The sequence below is a fragment of the Convolutriloba macropyga genome, chromosome 5, assembly GCF_964194025.1.
Source record: "Convolutriloba macropyga chromosome 5, txConMacr16.3, whole genome shotgun sequence".
NCBI classification, from domain to species: domain Eukaryota; kingdom Metazoa; phylum Xenacoelomorpha; order Acoela; family Convolutidae; genus Convolutriloba; species Convolutriloba macropyga.
The window spans coordinates 11,061,480-11,082,574 of NC_134472.1; the positions used below are offsets into that span (position 1 = coordinate 11,061,480).

Here is a 21,095-nt window from a genome sequence, read left to right on the forward strand (position 1 = left end):
GACTTCGACGCCCCTTTCTCGAGGAATTTAACTAAATTTGTTAACATTGGTCTTCGACTGTCGTTTTTACCTTATCTTTTGGTCCTATAAAATTTTTTGGACAAAAACTGGTCTCGTTGGCTCCTTATGGAGGAATAATTGTGCCTATTTTCGGATTTGTGTAGATAGCTGATGGCTTTCATGACTTTGAAAACAATTGTTAAAAAAACACATTTCAATTTCATATTTTGTCATTTTTTTGTATATGTTTTACCTAGTCTCGTTAATGACAGATTACATATGACAATAATGTCGTCGACTGAAGTTGCAAGTGCACAAAATTTATTGATAATGAAGAATTGTTGAAAAAACTGGTTTCGACACGTGTTTTTCGCAAAAAAAAAAGTAAACTAATAGTTATATTTTGTCTTTACTTGACAAATTTCAGAGAGACATATTCTAACTAGTAAAAGGTCTCAATCACTGCCCATGGACGAATAAACAACCTATTCAATTATTTCATTTTGTAGCTAAGGGCTTTCGTGACTTTAAAAATAATGGTTTTCGAAAAACACAAAAGTATTACTTAATTTTGCCCTTTTTTCTAATTTTTTGTCTTTTTTAACCTGTTCTCATTAAGTAGAGGTCGCATACCACATTAATGGCGTTCCAAGAAGGCCCAATAGAACATATTTTGAGGGGCAAAATGGCTTTACGGCTTCAACAGCGCTTTCTCGCTAGTTTTAATTGAATTTTTGTTTGTTGTCTCTACTTATTGTTCTTTTTGTAAACGCATAAGAAGTTTAATAATGACAGATCTTAATGCCTTCCTATAGAGGCGTATGGGATCATAAGCATGGATGTTTTCAATTGCTATCTAATGGCTTTCATTACTTTGAAGTTAACGGTTTTTAAAATATAATCAATTTTTTTTTTAATTTTGCTCTTTTTTGTTCTTTTTTGTTAATTGTTACCGAGCCTTATAATGGAGTGGTCCCATATCTTTTCTAGTGGAATAAAAGTTATTTTGTTTCGTTTCGGTTTTATCTGGCGCTATTTTGACATTGTTAACAAGTTTTTTTAAGTGGGCATAAAATTTTGGATGTAATTAAAGTTTGTTGTTTTTGTTGTTTGATTTTGTTGTTTGTCTTGACTTTCTTTCTTAATAATGGCTGACCTCATCAATCTGATGCGGCATTTTTTACTCCACCGATTTATTTGCGTTGGAAGCAATCTTTTTCTTCATACACAATTTTTTTGAAAAACACTTGAATTTTTGGCGGTTTTCTATCTGTTCCTCATTTGGTAGACATCTATGCCAAAAATGTGGATGGGCGGAGTCGGAACTGTATGTACAAACGCACATTACCGAGCTTCCTTGTTTCATTTCAGCTGTCTATGGTGCTATAAAGTTGGAAAAGAGCTTTGAGTTTGACCTGGTGTCAATTGATTACAATGGTTGGGTCTTGCTGCAGGCTTCGTCCCTTGTGGCCAAAATTACATGTGAGTTTAATGTTCAACAATTCCCGTTTGATGAACAGAAATGCAACTTCAGTATGGCACCCATGGGCCCAACAGGTGTATATTATCTTGGTAAGTCAAATAGTCTGATCATCAACTCTGATACATTAAATTTTTTAAAATAAATCATCAATTTAACACTTAATTTAGTGGAAAATTTCATCATGATCGGAATTTGGGTTAATTTCCGATAGCCGAAAATTGAACGGCAATCAATTGTTATATCAATATCAAAAAAACTTTTCAGATATTTTTAGAAACTGTTCAAATGTATATTTTTGCACAGAAGACATATATTGAACTTAACAAATTTGATTTGATCGCCCGACCGCGGAAATCTTTAATTGATATATTACTTACAAAAATATCGTTTTGACACGCAGATGTCTTTTGGACTTTAAGAGTTTGAAGCAAACAGATTGCTCCCTCATTTAGATCCGATTAGCTGGATCTATTAATTATTATCATTTTTTTTGCTTTTTATGTCTTTGTCTGAGCTGTGTCCAAAAAAAATAATAGCTTTACCAGCCTAATAAGCTTTGCTAAAAATCCAACTGTAGCAGCTTTTTGTCCTTCAATATTGTTATCTGCTAGGCTTTGAACTTTTTAATTGATTTTTAAAACATATTTCGAAACCAAACGGTCCACGAACATTTTTTGCTCAATAGGACAATTTTCTCAGAAAAATTTTAACGCAGTTGCTAAGGTTAGCGTCTGTTGGCGTTTGTCCAATGATGAAATAGAAAAGAACTGACAGAAAAATACAAAAATTGTTACTAACATTTATTTTCTTTCAAATTCATAAACAGTTTTCAAAACCTAAATCTTGTTTTCTGACCCTTAAAAGAAGACTTAAAACTGCTGATTTGTAATCTTTCCTCGCAGAAAATTGCTTTGTAAAGTAGACAAGGCAAAGGTTTCTTTACAATTATCTTTCACAGTCTCTTCCGAATCAGAAGAGTAGTTCAGATTTCTTTTCATTCATTTTATCCGTTATACAAAGAAAACAGTTAAAATTGGCTCAACTTCTTGCACTTCTTTGAATTTTCTTGAACCATGATAGCTATCAATATTGACTGATAGCTTACTTTTGAAAATCTGATTTTTAAGAATTTTGTGGCCGTGCTTCGCCTTTTTTTTTTACAAAAAAGCGTTTACAAGTGTAAAAACTAACTCAATTCTGAAACACTGCATTCTGAAATTTTTTAGGTTTGTGCAGTTTTTCTTCACTTTGAATATATTGAGTTCATTGAGCTCAACTAAAATAAATTTATCCTGTATGGTCTGAAAATTACTCACATTCCGAACTAAAATCTTAGCAGAATAATTTCATACTTTTGTTGCTTATAACTGGTAATTACAACAGTAGTATACACACATTTATGCATGAGATATTTTTGAAGGCAAATACCCCAACTTAAAGGTTCCGGGGTTTGTATGATTACCATGAATGTTCACCCGCGTTTACGACTTGCTACGCAAATATATTGTTACAAGCAACCAAGCGGAAGTTCTAATCGCATATAAAGCAAACCTTGTTGACGGGCTTAAGGCTGAACATTGTTTCCAGCAGTAAATTTTGCTCAAAATCAAGACTGGCCAGTTTGAATTGTCAAATGAACACGTTGTGACAGTACTGGCCATGCTAACAAACAGAATTCCTTTAGACTGATTCAGCGCTGATTTGCTCTACCATCAAAGTCTGGGATGCGATCTCATATGGATTAGGGGGCAGAATCAAGTTGTTATATTTACTAAGGTGAATTTGAGATTATCAAAAAGTGAAAAATCACCCTTATTTGAGCTATTCTATCAAATTTGCACTCACCTTCAATCACATCAAAAGGCTTCTGATCACCGCACTTTAGCTTTTTGTCTAGGCTAATAATTTTTGATTAAACTGTGTTGCGGCTGCTCAAGAATCTCAGCGGAACCGATATATCACAGCCTGGTTCTCGAGTTTTACGCCGGCCTGGTTCTTCACTGGGTTCGATTGACTAACGATCTCGCAGAAATAATTAGTCGCTCGCACGTATTAAAGGACTGTAACTTTAGTTTTGTTGATTGAAGTTAAGAAAATCCTTAGTGATAGTCTATGTTCAATCTCGTGCTGAAGTTTGTAAGGCTTCAGCCAGTAGCTAGTAATGTTGCAAACTTCTCGTTAAGTAGGCTCAACTAACTTATAACTCGCAAGATCTTAAGATCTAGCAAACTTAACAAAAAGACTAAAGTTGTTAAAGAATCAAATTTTAGTCTATCTGAGAGCCAACTGCTCTTTGTAACAGTTTCTAATGGTTCTAAATACAATACGGTTTCACTAATCAAACAATTGGGTTAAAGTAAATAATCAAATATTTATCATTTATAACATCATCATTACTTGTTTCTGATTGATTAATCAAGAAAATGATTTATGTCATTGTTTACATAGTAAATGTCAAATTACTGCAATATTTACTTTTGTTGACATAAGCACGGATGGTTATTACGTAGCTCTAAATGCCTCGAATGCACGGTATTTGACCTTTAATGATCATCTAAAGTATCATAAAATAAACAACTTAAGAAATTTAGCAATAAATGACAAAATATCAAAAAATGCCAATTTTGAACCATATAAGTGCTAATAGGCACACTTGTGGGTCTGATGCAATAATGTTCGTTGGGTCCATGAATAGCTTAGAGGTAACCCTAACCGTCTGCCATAACCTCGGGTTGCTCGGGTTTTGGCTTCCCAAAATCGGGGGGGTGTACAGATTTTCGGTCCCAACTTGTAAAATTTTTCATTTTTGACCATTTTTGAGTTTTGACAAATTCTAAGTTTTTTCAGTTTCAAAAGTTATTTCTTGCTGTCTGATGGCTTTTCTAGCTGATCTGAAGTGGCGCCAACATCGCCAGCCCTGTTTTCGATCTCGGAAACACCATCGTAGAATACTGGCGCTAACTTCACGACTGGCCGGTTTAGCTCTCCAGGTGCCATTTTGACTCTCGCTGATCTCACAACTCCATCGTTGCCAGTGAAGATCTCAATGATTCGTCCCAGTTTGTATTCACAGCGTTTCACAGAGTCATCTACTAGCCACACTAACTCGCCTTCTTTCAGGTTTCGCACATGTTCTTTTGACCACTTCGATCTCTGGTTCCATTGTGGTAGATATTCGCGAGTCCATCTTTTCCAGATCATGTCGGCATATGCTTGAGCCGTTTTGAATGATTTTCTCAGGTCGTGGTAGCGTTCACTGGATGGCATGAATGGTGCACTCGCGTTCTCTCGTCCTAGCAAGAAATGATTAGGTGTGAGTGCTGTCAAATCTTCAGGGTCGTCACTTACTGCTGTCAGGGGTCTTGCGTTGAGAGTCTGCTCTACAAGACACATTGTTGTGCTAAGTACCTCGTCAGTGAAGCTTCTGTTGTCCAAGATTGCAATCATGACCTTCTTGCAACTTTGAACCAGTCTTTCCCAGATTCCACCAAAGTGAGGAGCTCCGGGAGGGTTGAATTTCCAAACAATCTTTTTCTGTGCTAAGTCACTTTCAATCTTAGCTTTGTCCCACTCGTTCATGAATGCTTTCAGCTCATTAGCTGCTCCAACGAAGTTTGTTCCGTTGTCACTAATGATGGTATTCGGGTAGCCACGTCTTGCAATGAATCTTGCCACTGCAGCTAGACATGACTCGGTGTCCAATGACTGAGCAACTTCGATGTGTACTGCTCTCGTTGTCAGGCAAGTGAAGAGGCAGCACCATCTCTTCAAGGTACGTCGTAGGAACTTGACTTCAAAGGGTCCGAAGTAATCGACTCCGGTATGGGTGAATGGGAACACATGTTCATCAAGTCGTTCTCGGGGTAGATCCGCCATCGGTGGGTGAATGGGGTTGGCGTTTCTGTGTCTGCATTTGATGCATCTCGACTTGATTTTTCTTAATGCATTTCTTAGTCCGATGATCCAGTATTCTTGTTGGAGCATGTTTCTCACATATTCTGTGCCCTCATGTAGGTTGTCTCGATGTGCTTTCTCCAACAGAAGTTGTACAACTGGATGTTTTGCTGTTAACAATATTGGGTGTTTTGCATTGTAGTCAAGGTTTGAATGCTTCAGTCGGCCTTTCACTCTAATCGTTCCATCTTCCTCTATGAAGGGTGACAATTTGGCAATGTTTAATGTTTTGGAGATTTCTTTGCTGTTTGCTATAGACTTCGAAACATTCGGGAAGCTTTCGTTTTGAACAAATCGAAACAGTATTTGCTCTGCTTGATGAATTTCGTCTGCTTTGAGCATACCCCTCTGCTTGGTCCTGAACCTCATGCAATGAAGTTTCTAATTCGGTTGAAGGAACTGTATCGTCTCCAGTCAAATAGTTGTTCTAGTTTTGTTTCTGTTGCTACAGTACTGGTAACTTGCTCAGATTCGAGTTCGTTCACTTGGCACCACGGCTTTGGCCACTTTTCTTCATCTGCCTGGAGCCATGCCGGCCCGTTTAGCCATGCGGACTCCTTGAGGCCTTCGATGGACATTCCTCGGGTTCCGATGTCGGCAGGGTTTTCAACACCTTTGACGTGTCTCCATTGATCCATCGATGAGTTTTCCAGTATTTCAGCTGCTCTGTTTGCAACGAATACTTGTTGTTTCTTGTGCGCTGCCTGTAACCACTGTAGCACTGTTGATGAGTCGGTCCAATGATAGATTTTGTCAATTTTGACATCATGTTCATTGAGTATCTGCTTTCTGAGACGAACTCCGTAGACTGCGGCTTGAAGTTCTAATTTCGGTACCGTCATATGTCTGATGGGTGCCACACGGCATTTCCCTATTACATATGTCAGTTTTAGCGTTGCTTCATCTTGCAGATATGCCACAATGCACATTGCTCCCTCTGATGCATCTGTACGACTTTCGTTGTTCTGTCTGTCTCTGGAATGTGTGACTTGACTTCTTCGTCACTTGTTATCCACTTCGTGAAATTGAATCCACCTTTGATGAGGATGTCTCTGACTTTCTGGTAGATTTCGATTGCTTCTTGAGGGGTTCTGACTGACTTTAGGAAGTCGTCCATGTAGAAGTTTCGCTGGACAGCTTTGACAAGATTTTCGTCGTTAACTGCATTATCTTTCGCCACTTGGTGCAAGGCGTAATTTGCACAAGTCGGCGAGCTTTTCGCCCCGAAAACGTGTCGTGTGTACTCGTAGATTTCTATTCTCCGCTCTGGATCTTCTCTCCAGAGGAATCGTAAACATCGGCTGTCATCTTTTGGGACAGCTACTTGAAGAAACATCGCTTCTATGTCGGCTGATAAGGCTATTTGGTGTTCTCGGAATCGAAATATGATTCCGATCAGACTCTGCAGCAGGTCTGGTCCTGATAGAAGTTTGTCGTTTAGGGCTACACCTTGATACTTTGCTGCTGCGTTGCACACTCTTCTGACTTTTTCGGGTTTGTGCGGGTTTATGGCGGGATGATGTGGTAAATACCATTGCAGTTTGTCTTTGGTTTCATTCAGTTCAGCTTGATCTACTTTCCGAACGTATCCAGCGTTGACATCTGTGTCGATGGTTTCTTGGTAGCGCTTCCTTAGCGCCTCGTCTTTCTGCAGGCGTCGTTCTAAGGACTTGAGTTGCCCATTGCAGAGTAGAAGTTGTTTGGTAACTTCACTTCGTCCTCTCGCCACAGAAGTCCAACTTCGTATCTTTCACCGTTGAAACGGGTTGTTTGTTCCAACGTCTTGATTGCTCGTTGTTCTTCTTTCGAATGTCCAGTGACATCGCAGTTTGAAGCGTAGGACTCGATATCCCACCACTTACTCAACTGGTTCGCTAATTTATCGTCTGCAATTGATGTTGCTGTGGTCGCAAGAGTTGCTGCTTGCTTCGCTGGTAGGGGTCCACTTAAAGCCCAACCAATCCTTGATTTCACTGCCCATGGTGCAGCTTTGTCTTCTGACTTCTTGAATTCAAAAGGGTGATGAATGTCGTAGCAATCTTGTCCAAGAATCACTTGAACTTCGTTTAGATTGTAGCTCTGATCTGGCAAATTCCTCAGATGTGGGTAACGGTCTTTCAATTCTTGCAGCTCCACAATCTGGTCCACCAATTTCAGTTTTTCGTGTACGTAGAACTGCACTGTCGTCAATGGTCGAGACTTCTCATGTGCTGAAACAGCTATCGGCACTATTTCAGTCTTTACATCCTGTGATCCATGGATCCCTGCTACTGATAAAGATGCTTTTCTGCCTTGGAGTTGGAGTTTTGACACCACTGATTTGTCCACAAATGAAATTGAGGATCCCGAATCACACATCGCTAGTACATTTAGACTTAAGTCTCTGCTTGTCAGCTTGATTCGTACCACTGGAAGTCCTCCTTGGGTGATGTTAGTTGCTACTGCTCTTGTAGCATCTGAGACATTCTTTGTAGTTTCCTTCTTCGGTAGGTCGCTGTGCAAAAACCTGTTGTGCCGCCTTCCACAGCTGGGTACGCTGCAGGTCCTGCTTCTGCAGTCCTTTGACATGTGACCTGGTTTCAAACAATTGAAACACAGTCGGAACTTCTGAACATGCTCTCGTCGTTCATTTACTTTCAGTGACTTAAACTTTTCACACGTCCAAATAGGATGTTGCCCGTCTTTGAAGGGACATTCAAAATTCTTGGGTTTGCTTGACTCTTCAGCGTTTGAAGCAAAGGTACTCGTCTTCGGTTTATCACGGCTTTGAAATTTGTTTCTGTCAAACGACGAGTTTGTCTGTGCTAACAAGTTCTCATGAATTGCAGCTTTGGAGGCAAGCCACTCTTTGAAAATAATCAGGTTACCTCTCAGTAGTCGACGATCTTGCATATACTGCAACCACTGTTCTCTCAGTTGCGGAGAAAGTTTTCTGGTTGTCGAACTTAGCACTGCTTCTGCTTCTAGGTCTGATGTGTATCCAAGTTGGGTCAAGGTGTTCACCACATTTGTAACCACATTTGCGAATTTGACAATGCTCGTAGAATCGTCATGTCGAACTGGAGGATGAGTTAGTATTTTCTTGAACTGCGCGTTGACTATGAAATCTGATCTGCCATACTTCTCACAGAGTATATACCAAGCGTGATAGTATGATTGCGAGCTGAATCCCATTCCCGATATTGCTGCCTTTGCTTGACCCGTGAGACTGGTCTTGAGGTATTGCATCTTTTCTGTATCGCTGATTGGCTTTTGATGAACAACAACATCAAAAAGACCTGACCACTCTGGCCACTCCAGAGGATCTCCTGAAAACTCAGTCAGTTTTAGTTTTGGCAAGCCATTGGCACCACTGCTTGGTACTGGTTGGTAAATGACCTGGGAAGTGGTGTCATTCATTGTGCTCCTGTTTCTGCTCTCGGCAGACCTGTTCCGAAAGTTGTTATTGGGACTCTGACTCCTGTTTCTGTCGTGAAATGCTGACGTTCGCTGCTGCTGAAACGTCGTCCTTGTCAACGGCGGTGCTGGTGGGTCCGTTACTCTAATTGGTTTACGGACTTCTGGTTTCTTGAGAATGCTCGGTTCAGTCAGTTGCGTTGAGAAAAGGCCTTCGCCCGGTTGGAACAGTGGGGTAACTTTCGGGTAGTTGCTGAAACGTTTGTCAGCTCTGTCCTTAGTGACATTCGTTGGAGGGTCGATAACAACATTTGGAGATGGGGGTCGTTGAGGGACAGACTGTTGAGCCCCTGCTTCTGCCCACCTCTCTATTCTTTCTTGATTTCGTTTTGATGCGACACTTTCTATCTCATCTGCCACTGATCAGGACGCTCGTGAGCTTCCTTTGGTGAGCTCAAGTTTCATACGTCTTTGTTCTTCTTCTTCCTCTGCTTTCCTTCTTTCGTTTTCCAGAGCTCGCTCATGCTGTCGAAAACGCAGTTCGTCTTCTTGCTGTTGCATCTTTAGACGTAACTCCTGTTCTTGTTGTTGCTGTTGTAAGCGTAACTCTTGTTCTCGTTGTTGTTGTTGTTGCTGTTGTTGTTGTAAACGTAACTCTTCTTGCTGGCGACGAAGTTCTATTTCTTCACGCTCCTGCTCTAACTCCAACTGACGCTCTCTCAGTCGTTGTTCTGTTTCTTTCTTTGCTCTCAGGTTTTCGAGCTCCATTTCTTCGATCTGTCGCCTTCTCGATGATCGCGAGTTGGCGATACTGGGTTGTTTTCTGCTTCCATGTGTAGCAGAATGCTTGGAAGGGACCTCGGCGTTCTCCTTAGCGTTTTCTATGGCTCCATTTTCTGTATCAATTACAGTTTCGTCGTTTGGGTCTTTGTCACCAGCCGATGTAGTGGACACTAAAGATGTTTGATTTCCACAATCCTTGCTGAACCTATACTGTTTCAGCAAGTCTTCATAGTGACTCCTAAGATTACTGAAATTCGCCAACCCTTGGTGACAGTGTTCGGTCTTCATCATTGGAAAAGCTTTTGCGCAAATTTCATCTAACTTTTCTTTTAACCGTTCCACCTGATCACACAGTATCTGTCTTTCGGAGTCGCTTAAATTTTCTGCTTTCAATTTCTTTTCGAGTTCTAACCTTTCGTCCTCGATTTGATCAGAATCCTCCCATAATTGGTACAATCGCAATGTGTCTTTCCGGTAGTCGACAACTACTGCGCGAAAATCTTCAATATCTTGGAGATCTGGTATTTTGTCAACTACCCATCGCAAAACCTTTCTCTTTTCTTCTAACATACGCTTGGTGTCATTATCAAAGCTTTCAAAATACTTTGGTTTTAAAAGTAACCTTTGCTGTTGTCGGTTGTCTTCCAAGTTGTCGTACGTCTCGAAGAAACATCGATAAGCACCTTTGGCTGTCATTGTTTTGTTTTGTGTCAGGTAGCCTTCCAGCTCGTTGAGGTGTCTGGAAAAGGACTTGAGTAGGTCAGCTTGCTCTTTCTCTAACGTCTTGAGTTGACCACTCGCCTTCCAATCAGCTGTCTTCCAGTGTCTGTTGGGACTTTTGCTGGCCATCGTTGCAGGTTGTGTTTTGGTCCACCAGGTTGAATCGAAGATTCCTTTCTGTTCGTGTCACTGCTGTTGATGTTTTCCGGGTCGGCGGACCAAATGTTGCGGCTGCTCAAGAATCTCAGCGGAACCGATATATCACAGCCTGGTTCTCGAGTTTTACGCCGGCCTGGTTCTTCACTGGGTTCGATTGACTAACGATCTCGCAGAAATAATTAGTCGCTCGCACGTATTAAAGGACTGTAACTTTAGTTTTGTTGATTGAAGTTAAGAAAATCCTTAGTGATAGTCTATGTTCAATCTCGTGCTGAAGTTTGTAAGGCTTCAGCTAGTAGCTAGTAATGTTGCAAACTTCTCGTTAAGTAGGCTCAACTAACTTATAACTCGCAAGATCTTAAGATCTAGCAAACTTAACAAAAAGACTAAAGTTGTTAAAGAATCAAATTTTAGTCTATCTGAGAGCCAACTGCTCTTTGTAACAGTTTCTAATGGTTCTAAATACAATACGGTTTCACTACTCAAACAATTGGGTTAAAGTAAATAATCAAATATTTATCATTTATAACATCATCATTACTTGTTTCTGATTGATTAATCAAGAAAATGATTTATGTCATTGTTTACATAGTAAATGTCAAATTACTGCAATATTTACTTTTGTTGACATAAGCACGGATGGTTATTACGTAGCTCTAAATGCCTCGAATGCACGGTATTTGACCTTTAATGATCATCTAAAGTATCATAAAATAAACAACTTAAGAAATTTAGCAATAAATGACAAAATATCAAAAAATGCCAATTTTGCACCATATAAGTGCTAATAGGCACACTTGTGGGTCTGATGCAATAATGTTCGTTGGGTCCATGAATAGCTTAGAGGTAACCCTAACCGTCTGCCATAACCTCGGGTTGCTCGGGTTTTGGCTTCCCAAAATCGGGGGGTGTACAGATTTTCGGTACCAACTTGTAAAATTTTTCATTTTTGACCATTTTTGAGTTTTGACAAATTCTAAGTTTTTTCAGTTTCAAAAGTTATTTCTTGCTGTCTGATGGCTTTTCTAGCTGATCTGAAGTGGCGCCAACAAACTGTCATTAAACTGAAACCAAAGTATAAACAATAAAATGCTACCCCCAATCGATGTTTTCAAATTCATTTTTGACCGGAAAATGACCACAGTTGGATTATAATATTTCGGATGAGAAGAATCATTAAATTATTTTTTGCTTAAAAAGCCTCAGTAAAAAGTTCACGACGTGCAGGAAAATGGTAAACTTTCAGTAGCAAAAATAGCAAAAAGCTTCTATTAGATGATATAAATGATCGGATTTACGGTCATATTAATTAAAAACAAATGAAAATTCCTGCTTTTTGCTACTGAAATCAGACAATGTACGGGTGGCCAGATTTATTTAAGTTCCTCTTATTGCAATGGAAAACTGTATTGCAGTAACTCTTATGTACCAAATGCAGCGTGAATTTTTGTGGTTTTGAAAATTTTCCTTGTTTTAAACTAAATCTTCAATTAAGTCATAGATAGGTTTGTTTAAAACTGTTTTGTATGGATTGCAGTGAAAAAGCATCATAAAACATCACGATAATCTTTCTTTTCGTTAGAAAACAGTCCACACTGTGCTTAGTTTGAGGACAAGTGTCAAAACTGAAAAAGAGTAGGTAAAATATTATTGAAACAAGACTTCAAGGTTGCGTCGAAGTACTGAATGTTATTTAAGAAATGATCGGAAAGTGTTCACAAAAAGTAAGAATGTTGGAGAAAATATGCCTCAAAAATTGTAGGAATGTTGGGGAAAAGAATTCTCTGCCGGTAAAATATTACAGGTCTGGGGAGAAGAATTATGATTCTTGGCTTTATTTTTTCAAAGCTCCAGAATTCCAAGATGTATGCTCACAACACAGCATGTTCAAGTCGGTGGATGATTTTTTAGCAGTTTTCAACTGAAACAAATATTTCAAGCGGCTTTCAGAGCTCTTATTACTCAATGTCCTGAAAGACCCCCAAAAGAAACTGAATATATTTGTGAATTTGTAGAATATCATATGAGCAGAGCGAAAAGATATATATTCCGAGCCTTGAGAATCGCACAACTGATTTCCATTGAGAACACACACACATACCCACACACACACACACACATACACACACACACACCCACACACACACACACACACACACACCACATATACACATACACACACCACACAGTTACGTTTGTACATATGCATATCTGAAAAATATTTTTTTCTCAATTTTTCTCTGCAAGTTGTTGATTAGATCGTGCAGACTATGGATTGATGGTGCCCTGATTAGATTTCTCATCTTGCAAGCTTTCCTATTCATCTTGCAAGATTACTTGCAAGATCAATTGAGAAGCTTGCAAGAAGAATAGAAAAGCTTGCAAGATTCTTGCAAGTGAATCGAAAAATTTGCAATATTCTTGCAAGAATCTTGGTACCCGTATGCATTCGATTGCAAGGTTGCCTTCCAAGATTCTTGCAAGTTTTTATATTCATCGACCACTAGGGTAACTACAGTCTGAGAAATCTAATCAGGGCACCATCAATCCATAGTCTGCACGATCTAATCAACGACTTGCAGAGAAAAATTGAGAAAAAAAAATATTTTTCAGATATGCATATTTACAAACGTAACTGTGTTGTGGATGTGTGTATGTGCATATCTGGTGTGTGTGCCCGTGTGTGTGTGTGGGTGTGTGCCCTCAATGAAAATCAGTTGTGCGATTCTCAAGGCTCGGAGTATATATCTTTTTAATCTGCTCATCGGAAAAAGGGTGCAGACTTCTGAAGCAATAAATTGTCTTAGCTCGTGCATGAGCCTCTTTAGCTTCTTTGAAGACTAGAGCCAGTCCATTACTGAGCTCCATAAGGCCGCACTTGACCTAATCACCAAAGTTAAAAAGACCCTAAATAGTTAAGACTAATGCGCGAATGGGTCATGAACAAGGGCGGGGGGCTATTGCGCTGCAGGAAGCGAATGCATACGGGTATCAAGATTCTTGCAAGAATCTTGCAAGCTTATCGATTCATCTGCAAGACTCTTGCAAGCTTTCCTATTCATCTTGTAAGACTACTTGCAAGATCAATTGAAAAGCTTGCAAGATGAATAGAAAAGCTTGCAAGAATCTTGCAAGTGAATCGAAAAACTTGCAATATTCTTGCAAGAATCTTGGTACCGGTATGCATTCGCTTGCAAGATTGCCTTGCAAGATTCTTGCAAGTTTTTATATTCATCGATCATTAGGGAACTACGGTCTGAGAAATCTAATCAGGGCCCCATCAATCCATAGTCTGCACTATCTAATCAACGACTTGCAGAGAAAAATTGAGAAAAAAAAAGTTTTTCAGATGTGCACATGTACAAACGTATTTGTGTGGTATGTGTATGTGTATACGTGGTGTGTGTGTATAAATGTGTGTATGTGTGTGTGTGTAGGTGTGTGCTCAATGGAAATCAGTTGTGCGATTCTCAAGGCTCGGTATATATATAAATATATATATATATATATATATATATATATATATATATTTATATCTTTTTACTCTGCTCATTTGATATTCTTCAAATTCACAAATATATTCAGTTTCGTTAGGGGTCTTTCAAGACATTGAGTAATAAGAGCTCTGAAAGCCGATTGAAATATTTGTTTCAGTTGATAACTGCTAAAAAATCATCCACCGACTTGAACATGCTGTGTTGTGAGCATATATCTTGGAATTCTGGAGCTTTGAAAAAATAAAGCCAAGAACCATAATTTTTTCCCCAGACCTATAATATTTTACCGGCAGAGAATTCTTTTCCCCAACATTCCTACAATTTTTGTGGCATATGTTCCCCAACATTCTTGCTTTTTTGAACACTTTCCGATCATTTCTGCTACTGAAATTTTATGCTCTGCATATTTTTGCTACTGAAATTTTACCATTTTCCTGCACGTCGTGAACTTTCTACTTAGGCTTTTTAAGCAAAAATAATTCTAAGACTAATGTGCAAATGGGTCATGAACAAGGGCGGGGGTTATCGCGCTGAATAAAAAACAGACAAACATATAAATGCACTAGAAAAGGGGCACAAAGAATGTTGGGGATATAGCACTGAGGACAGCAAGAAAGAATTTTTGCTTGAGCCTAGAAAAATATTTTCAAAGAAAATATTGCCTAAAATTTTCAAAAGAATGTTTTTATATAACTCCTTAGGTGGCCAGGGGTACTGAAATTTAGTGAGGTAAACTTATAGGACCGCACACTAACAAAAAATATAGGCCAAACAAAAATAATTGGAACTAAAAGACAATATACAGACAGACAATTTTTTGATTGATACATAGCTATTCAAAGCTATTACTTGAAAAGTTTACATCTTTTCAATTGGATCGCGTTTGAACATCAAAAGGGGCTGGTTACTGGCAGTATGCAAAAAAGCCAAAAAGAGAACTACAAATATTGGGCAGGAACAAAAAGTTACAAGTTTAAAAGTTCTAAATATGTTTTATGAAAATACGTGGTGTCCTGATTAAAAAAACATCAGTTAATAAACAAGACTAACAGAAAAATTAACGGTCGATTTCCCGCAAAGTTGAGGTGGACTTTCTTAGATGAGACTATTGTACAACTTGACAGAATGAAGAACAAAAACACAAGGAAATTTTTGAATGAAGCAACTTCACTGCCATTAACACAAATATCTATCAACTGAAGGCGTCAAATAGGTTCACTGACAACTGAATAGGAAGAAAATTAGAGCAAACTTTGATTCGAACACATTTTATGACTACAAAAGACACCTCAAATACCAGTAAAATCAATCATAAAAAATTCCGACTAATGATTTCTCTATAAACATTTCTTTTGATTAAAGAATGAGAGAAATAAGCTGAAGGTGGTTGTTTTCGTCGCTTATTAGATCAATTGCATTAAAAACTGATGGTTTGGGATGTTTTAAAATGTTCCTAATTGTTTGTTGGAAAATCGTATTTGGATTCGAAATCTTGCAAGACTCCACATTCGAAAGCTACTTCGGTAAAAAAATTAATTAGAATCAGTTATGTTGATCAAAATTCTTGTAAAAAGCAAAGCTTGTGGTTTTCAGTTAGTTTTATTTTCCAAAAATACTCTGAAAAGTTTTCCAGAATTGAAAAACTTGCAAGATTCTTGCAGGATTTTGAATCAGGACTGAAAATTTTTTTTCATGGATTTCACCTTTGTAACCTGTTTATTGAACAAAATTTTGCTTCAAAGGTGCTTTCTAAAACAATAGTGCCCTGATTTATTTTTCTGCCCGCATTGACATCTTGCAAGATTCTTGCAACAGTCTTGCAAAGTTTTGAATCAGCTGGCAAGATTCTTGCAAGTTTGAAATTCACTCATCACTAGGGTAGTCCTAACAGATAAGTCAATCCTACGGGTCGCGGCTTACCTCTGTCGGTTTACCACCCTTGTCAGTCTGATCAGAACTGGTTTGGGTCGCTCACTTCATCTTTGAGACTGTGCTAAAACTGACCTTTTTATAGTTCTGAATCAGTGCTGAAATTGACTCAGCGGTAAGATAGGGTGTGAAAATACTCTTAAAAGACTCCGACTTATGGTTTTAGTAGAGAACAATGTTACCTTACACAAGACACACAACTACCGTCCTAATGACCAGTGGGAAATCGTGAACTTAGAGGAGCTGCGTGTGCGACGTAGCAGAGTAAGACTACACGTCATGGATTACGAGGTTCATTTTCGAAGGAAGCCTTTTTATTATCTTGTTACAATCGTTTTCCCAGTAACAGTCATTTATCTTCTATCTGGTTTGGCATTTTTTCTTCCGTCAGATGATGGAGAAAAATTGTCATTTGGTGTGACAATGCTTCTGGCTCAGATTGTGGCTGTATCTGCGATGAGTGACATCTTTCCAGCCAGTTCTACCAGTATACCCCTACTGCTCTACTTTGTCAGTGGAGTCACCCTTCACATGGCCATCATGTGTTTGGAGTCTGTCATAGGTTATCTTTTTCTCTTTACTCCAATTTCTTTCGTAGGTTTAATCTTCGAAAAAAGTAAACAGAATTTGGTCCTAATGTTAAACAGATTACTGCAGATTTTTCAGATAACAGTCAACTATTGGCCAGTCACAAAGACCTCGCAGTTTTTAACAACAGCATTGACAAACCTAAAACAATCGTTTTTGGAAAAATTAGTAATTTCTTTCGTGCTTTTTTGAATCATTTCGTTTCGGTCGTTATTGAAAAATTGAATTTCTAACAATATTTTACTGTTTTGCATTGAATTTTTTTCCAGTAACACTTGTCTGAATTATGTTGCCTTCTATATTATTTGAGGAAAAATTGCTGTTCTTTTGGCACCGTGACCAGCATGCACAATTTTGGCACAATTTTTCCAATGATCATGGCTTCAAAAACTGCTCAACCGGCAAGGTTAATATTTTGAGATATTTTTATCACTTTGTTTCAAAAAATTTTTGTGATGATTTTTGACATAAAACGAAGAAAGCCCTTAGAATTTTTTCTTTGATATCGTAGGTATGTTTGGTTTAAAACGATTGGTTTTGGAAAATTGTTGGTATCTTCGGTATTAAATAAACAAAAGAAATGTTCGGCATGTTTGGTTTCAAATTTAAGAAGTGGTCTGTAGTTTTGGTGTTTAGCGTAAGAAACCACCGGTATGTTTGTTCTGAGACAACAAAAAATTATTCGAAAATGACATGTGTTCTAGATTTCTCATAATAATACAGGGTGATTTATTAAACTGCATCCAATTTGAAAACAAAAAAAAACAAATTTGTTTACCTAGTTTTATCGTGGAGTAAAGTAAGAGAAGAAAGTGAGTCAGTTTTCACCTGTTTTGATGAAAAAAGTTTCCAAGAGGTAAAGTTTCTTAAAGCTCCTGTGATAAGAAGACTGTCATAACATTTGACTCCATTATAAACACAAAATTTAAATACCTTTAAATATATTTAATTACCGAATTACCGAATCTGAGAAACAGACGCACCGAATCGTTTTTTACGTCGCAGACTGAACATACCGACATTTTTTTAATGTTTGAAGCAGAACATACAGAACAAACTGAACATATGAATGGTTCTTTACATGGAAAACCAAACATACTGAGCCTTTGTTAGTCGTTTGTTTGGTCTTTTGGCCCAGGGGATACTTCATATCTCTGAAAGTTAAATGGGCTCTTCATTTTCCTTACTAGTTCTTGGACTGAGCCAGAAAGGCTGGCGGAAATGGATGGGACCAAGGTTACGAAAATTTATCGCATCCAAATTTGTGGCAATGATTGGACTGAAACCATTCACTTCGAAACTGACCAACAATTTTTTGGCATTCGGTGCCAAGAGACAATCAGAGAATAACAGATTTGACGGACTGCCTCCTGATCCAGACGAAGATGCTTATCGCGGGAACAGTGAGCTGTTGCAACAAAAGAGAGAAAACAACCATTTGAGGTGGAAATTCCTAGCTATGGTAGTTGACAGAATTCTCCTCATCATTCATATGATTGTGGTTGTTGCTAACTTGGCTTTTTTCGCCAATCAGATTCTCTATTAATGGCAACTCGTTTATTTTGTTAAAATATTTTTTTCTAAGAATACTAAAATAGTGCCAATTAGGCAGAGCATTGGAAGGTCTTTCTCTGAAGGGTAAGTACCCTTTCGACAAATTGTTAGATTTGGAGGGACAAAATTCATAATTAATGGAGTGATTATGGTCAGTAAAGCAAACGGGAGCCTTATTGATGTGCAGTTCTACTATTTTTATTCTTACCTGACCGAAGTGGGGAGAATAAAAACAAACATTTTACATGTGGAAAAATAAAACCTGCTGACAAAATGAGAATCATAAATTGTTGATCTGTTGTATTGATAACCACCTTTATGTTAACCAAGTTATTTGACAGTCAAATTATTTGGAAAATGAATCTTAATGACATGTTCGGTTTAGAAAAAAAATAATGGAGTAAAATAAAATGAATTTTTGTAAAGTTCTGATACCTTCTTCTCAGATTTCAGATGATGTATTTTGCACATAAAAAAATTATTGCTGTGAAGATGCCGAAATCAGTTAATTGTTACAAAGTTTTGTGATGTACTATAAATTTCAGACTACTTTTAATATGACTAAAAACATTGTTTACTAACTGTTTTTTTTGCCAAAACGGATCTGGTAGGGTAAATAAGTGATGATGAAAAGAAGAATCACCTCTGTGCTTTGAGGCTCAACTTGCCACGAATCGATTTTACCGCTTTTTCTGTTTGTTCATGGCTAGCAATGGTTACTGGAGGATAGCATATTAGGCGAAAACTTGGTTAAGCAAACGGAATTTTTATAGCTATTAGGCGAAAACTCAGAGTTAACGTTTTGTGGAGATTAGACGGAAATCACCTAAAACACTTGAAAATGGTGCAGCAATAACTGTTTTGTAATAAATGATGACATTTGTCCCTAACAGTACTCTTAACGTACCAAAAGTACATTCAAAATGCATCATTTTTCAAGGATTTTTATCATCTTTTAATAAACTCAGAGGCATCATTGCCACTGATTTTAATTTTCAATAAAAGTAACCGGAAGAGATAAGTAAAATTTTAAAAAAATGCTTATCAATAGAATTTTTCTAATTAATATTGAACTACTGGTTGAAAAAACGCGCCAAATATGGAAAAGTTGCAATAAAACTGCATCATGAAAAGTACTAAAAATTGGAAATTTTTTATTGTTTTTGTGAACTTAGTTTCAATGAATTTTTATTCACTTGGCTAAACTATATTACCAACCGGATTTGACAACACTTCCTTTAAGTTTTTTATTGGTGTTGGCCTTGATTTTACAGAATTTCAGTTCTGAATTTGTCATATCTGCTGAAAAATTTCCATTCAACTTGACATAACAGCGAAACATACAGACAAGATAAGGACACGTAAAAAAGTCAATTTGAACAAGCAAATTGAACAAATTGAACATTGAATAAGTCGATCAAGTTGTGCGAAAAGTTGATTAACACGGCGTAGTTTAGTAGGTGAGAAATTGATTACGCCAAAGCAAAATATGAATAAATTTTCATTTTCGATTTTGTTGAAACTAGGTGTCTGAGGAGATTCGGAAAAACAGCAACTAAGACAATGAAATGGGGCACTGGAAAGTCCAACTGACAGTATTATTTGTCCACTGTCCCTTAACTTTGTCTTATTAGGAGAAACATTTCTGAAGTTGGAAATTTTATTTTTTCACATTATGAAGCAGATTTGTATCTTCGGTTAATTTTTTTCGCGACGTTTTTGTAATACTAACAATGCCACAAGTTTTCATATTCTTAATACCAAACAAATAAATATATATTTTTACCAAACTTGTCAATTTGGATGGTTGATAGACTAATGTTGCTTAAAATCCCTTCATTGAAAAAAAGCAATTTTGAATTTGATATCAATTTAAAATTGAGTACAGCTACATTTATAGCAGTCTTGTTCCAAATAGTTGGTTCTGATGTTTTGGAAGCAAACTGCTCTCATTACATCAACATAATTTTTACTTCTCCCAATGTTAATGTCCTCAAAGCAAGTAATTTTCACCAAGAAACTACACACTAGCAAATCTGCTATGAGGAAATGGGGAAACGTTTTTTTTTTTAGGATGAGCTCAATTTATTCGTTGGGAAAAGGCTATTCATTTTCAAGTGCATGTGATCCAGTATCTAAATAGTTTGTTTCAGGGTCTTGACATGAATATTTTCAGCTTGGTGCTGGCTGTCTGCAGGGTCTGATCTCAATTCTAAATGACCTTGCTCAATGTTTTCCGCAGACGTTTTATATTATTTTAGTACGAAATCTGTTTCCCAGACTCCTGCCTGGTCAATTCAATTCACCTAACCAATTTTTCGTCAAACATCGTACGCCTTGCAAAGCATACCCCTATCACTCAAAGTTTTCCCTTCCATCACAACTCCAATATTTTCTTTCTCGTATGACATAATGGCGATACATACAAACAAGACAAAGACACGCTAACAAGTCAAATGGAGCATGCAAGGTGTTTTTAACACGGCGTAGAGTTAAAGGTGAGAAATTAATTTCATTAAAGCAAACATGCTTAAAATTTCATTTTTTAATTTGTTGAAGCTAAGCGATTGAAAAAATTGTGAAAAAAGCTTTTAAAGCACTGAAATGGGATTTGGAAAATCCAACTGACAGTTAATTTTTTTCACTTCCCCTAAAGTTTGTCTTTTTAGGAGAAACAATCATCTAGTTAAAATAATTCATACTTTAAAGCACATTTGTATTTCTTAAAAAAAAAAGAATTGAGTTGTATATTTTTACCCATGTTCAATTTTTTAGGTTGGCTTTTCGTTGCATCGAGTGCGAAACTACTATTTGGATTTCAAATTTGATGTTGAATTGATGAGATTTTTTAAATTTTTTTTTTCGAAGTAAAGAAGTTTTGAATCTGATACCAGTTAATTGATCAAGTTTTATTGTTAAAAAAATTATCTTTGAAGATTATTTTTTAATTTAAATAGAGCCAAATTCATAACAATTATAATCCGATTAGTTTTTTTTCGATATATTGGAAGAATACTGCTCCATTGCGGAGC

General features: G+C 37.4%; 1 protein-coding gene across 4 annotated transcripts in view; it reads left to right on the forward strand.

Moving 5' to 3' along the window:
• LOC142339789 (proton-gated ion channel subunit pbo-5-like) overlaps positions 1–18,604 on the forward strand; it is a 49,129-nt gene extending 30,525 nt beyond the window's left edge. For 3 of the 4 annotated variants that reach the window (XM_075390054.1, XM_075390052.1, XM_075390053.1), the window contains exons 3-5: positions 1,372–1,572; positions 16,088–16,483; positions 17,700–18,604. In XM_075390054.1, the coding sequence (XP_075246169.1) occupies positions 1,372–1,572; positions 16,088–16,483; positions 17,700–18,055 (953 nt within the window). In that variant the 3' untranslated portion in view covers positions 18,056–18,604. The remainder of the gene's footprint in view (positions 1–1,371; positions 1,573–16,087; positions 16,484–17,699) is intronic. The other variant, XM_075390055.1, reaches the window with a different exon arrangement.
• Positions 18,605–21,095: the final 2,491 nt, after the last annotated feature.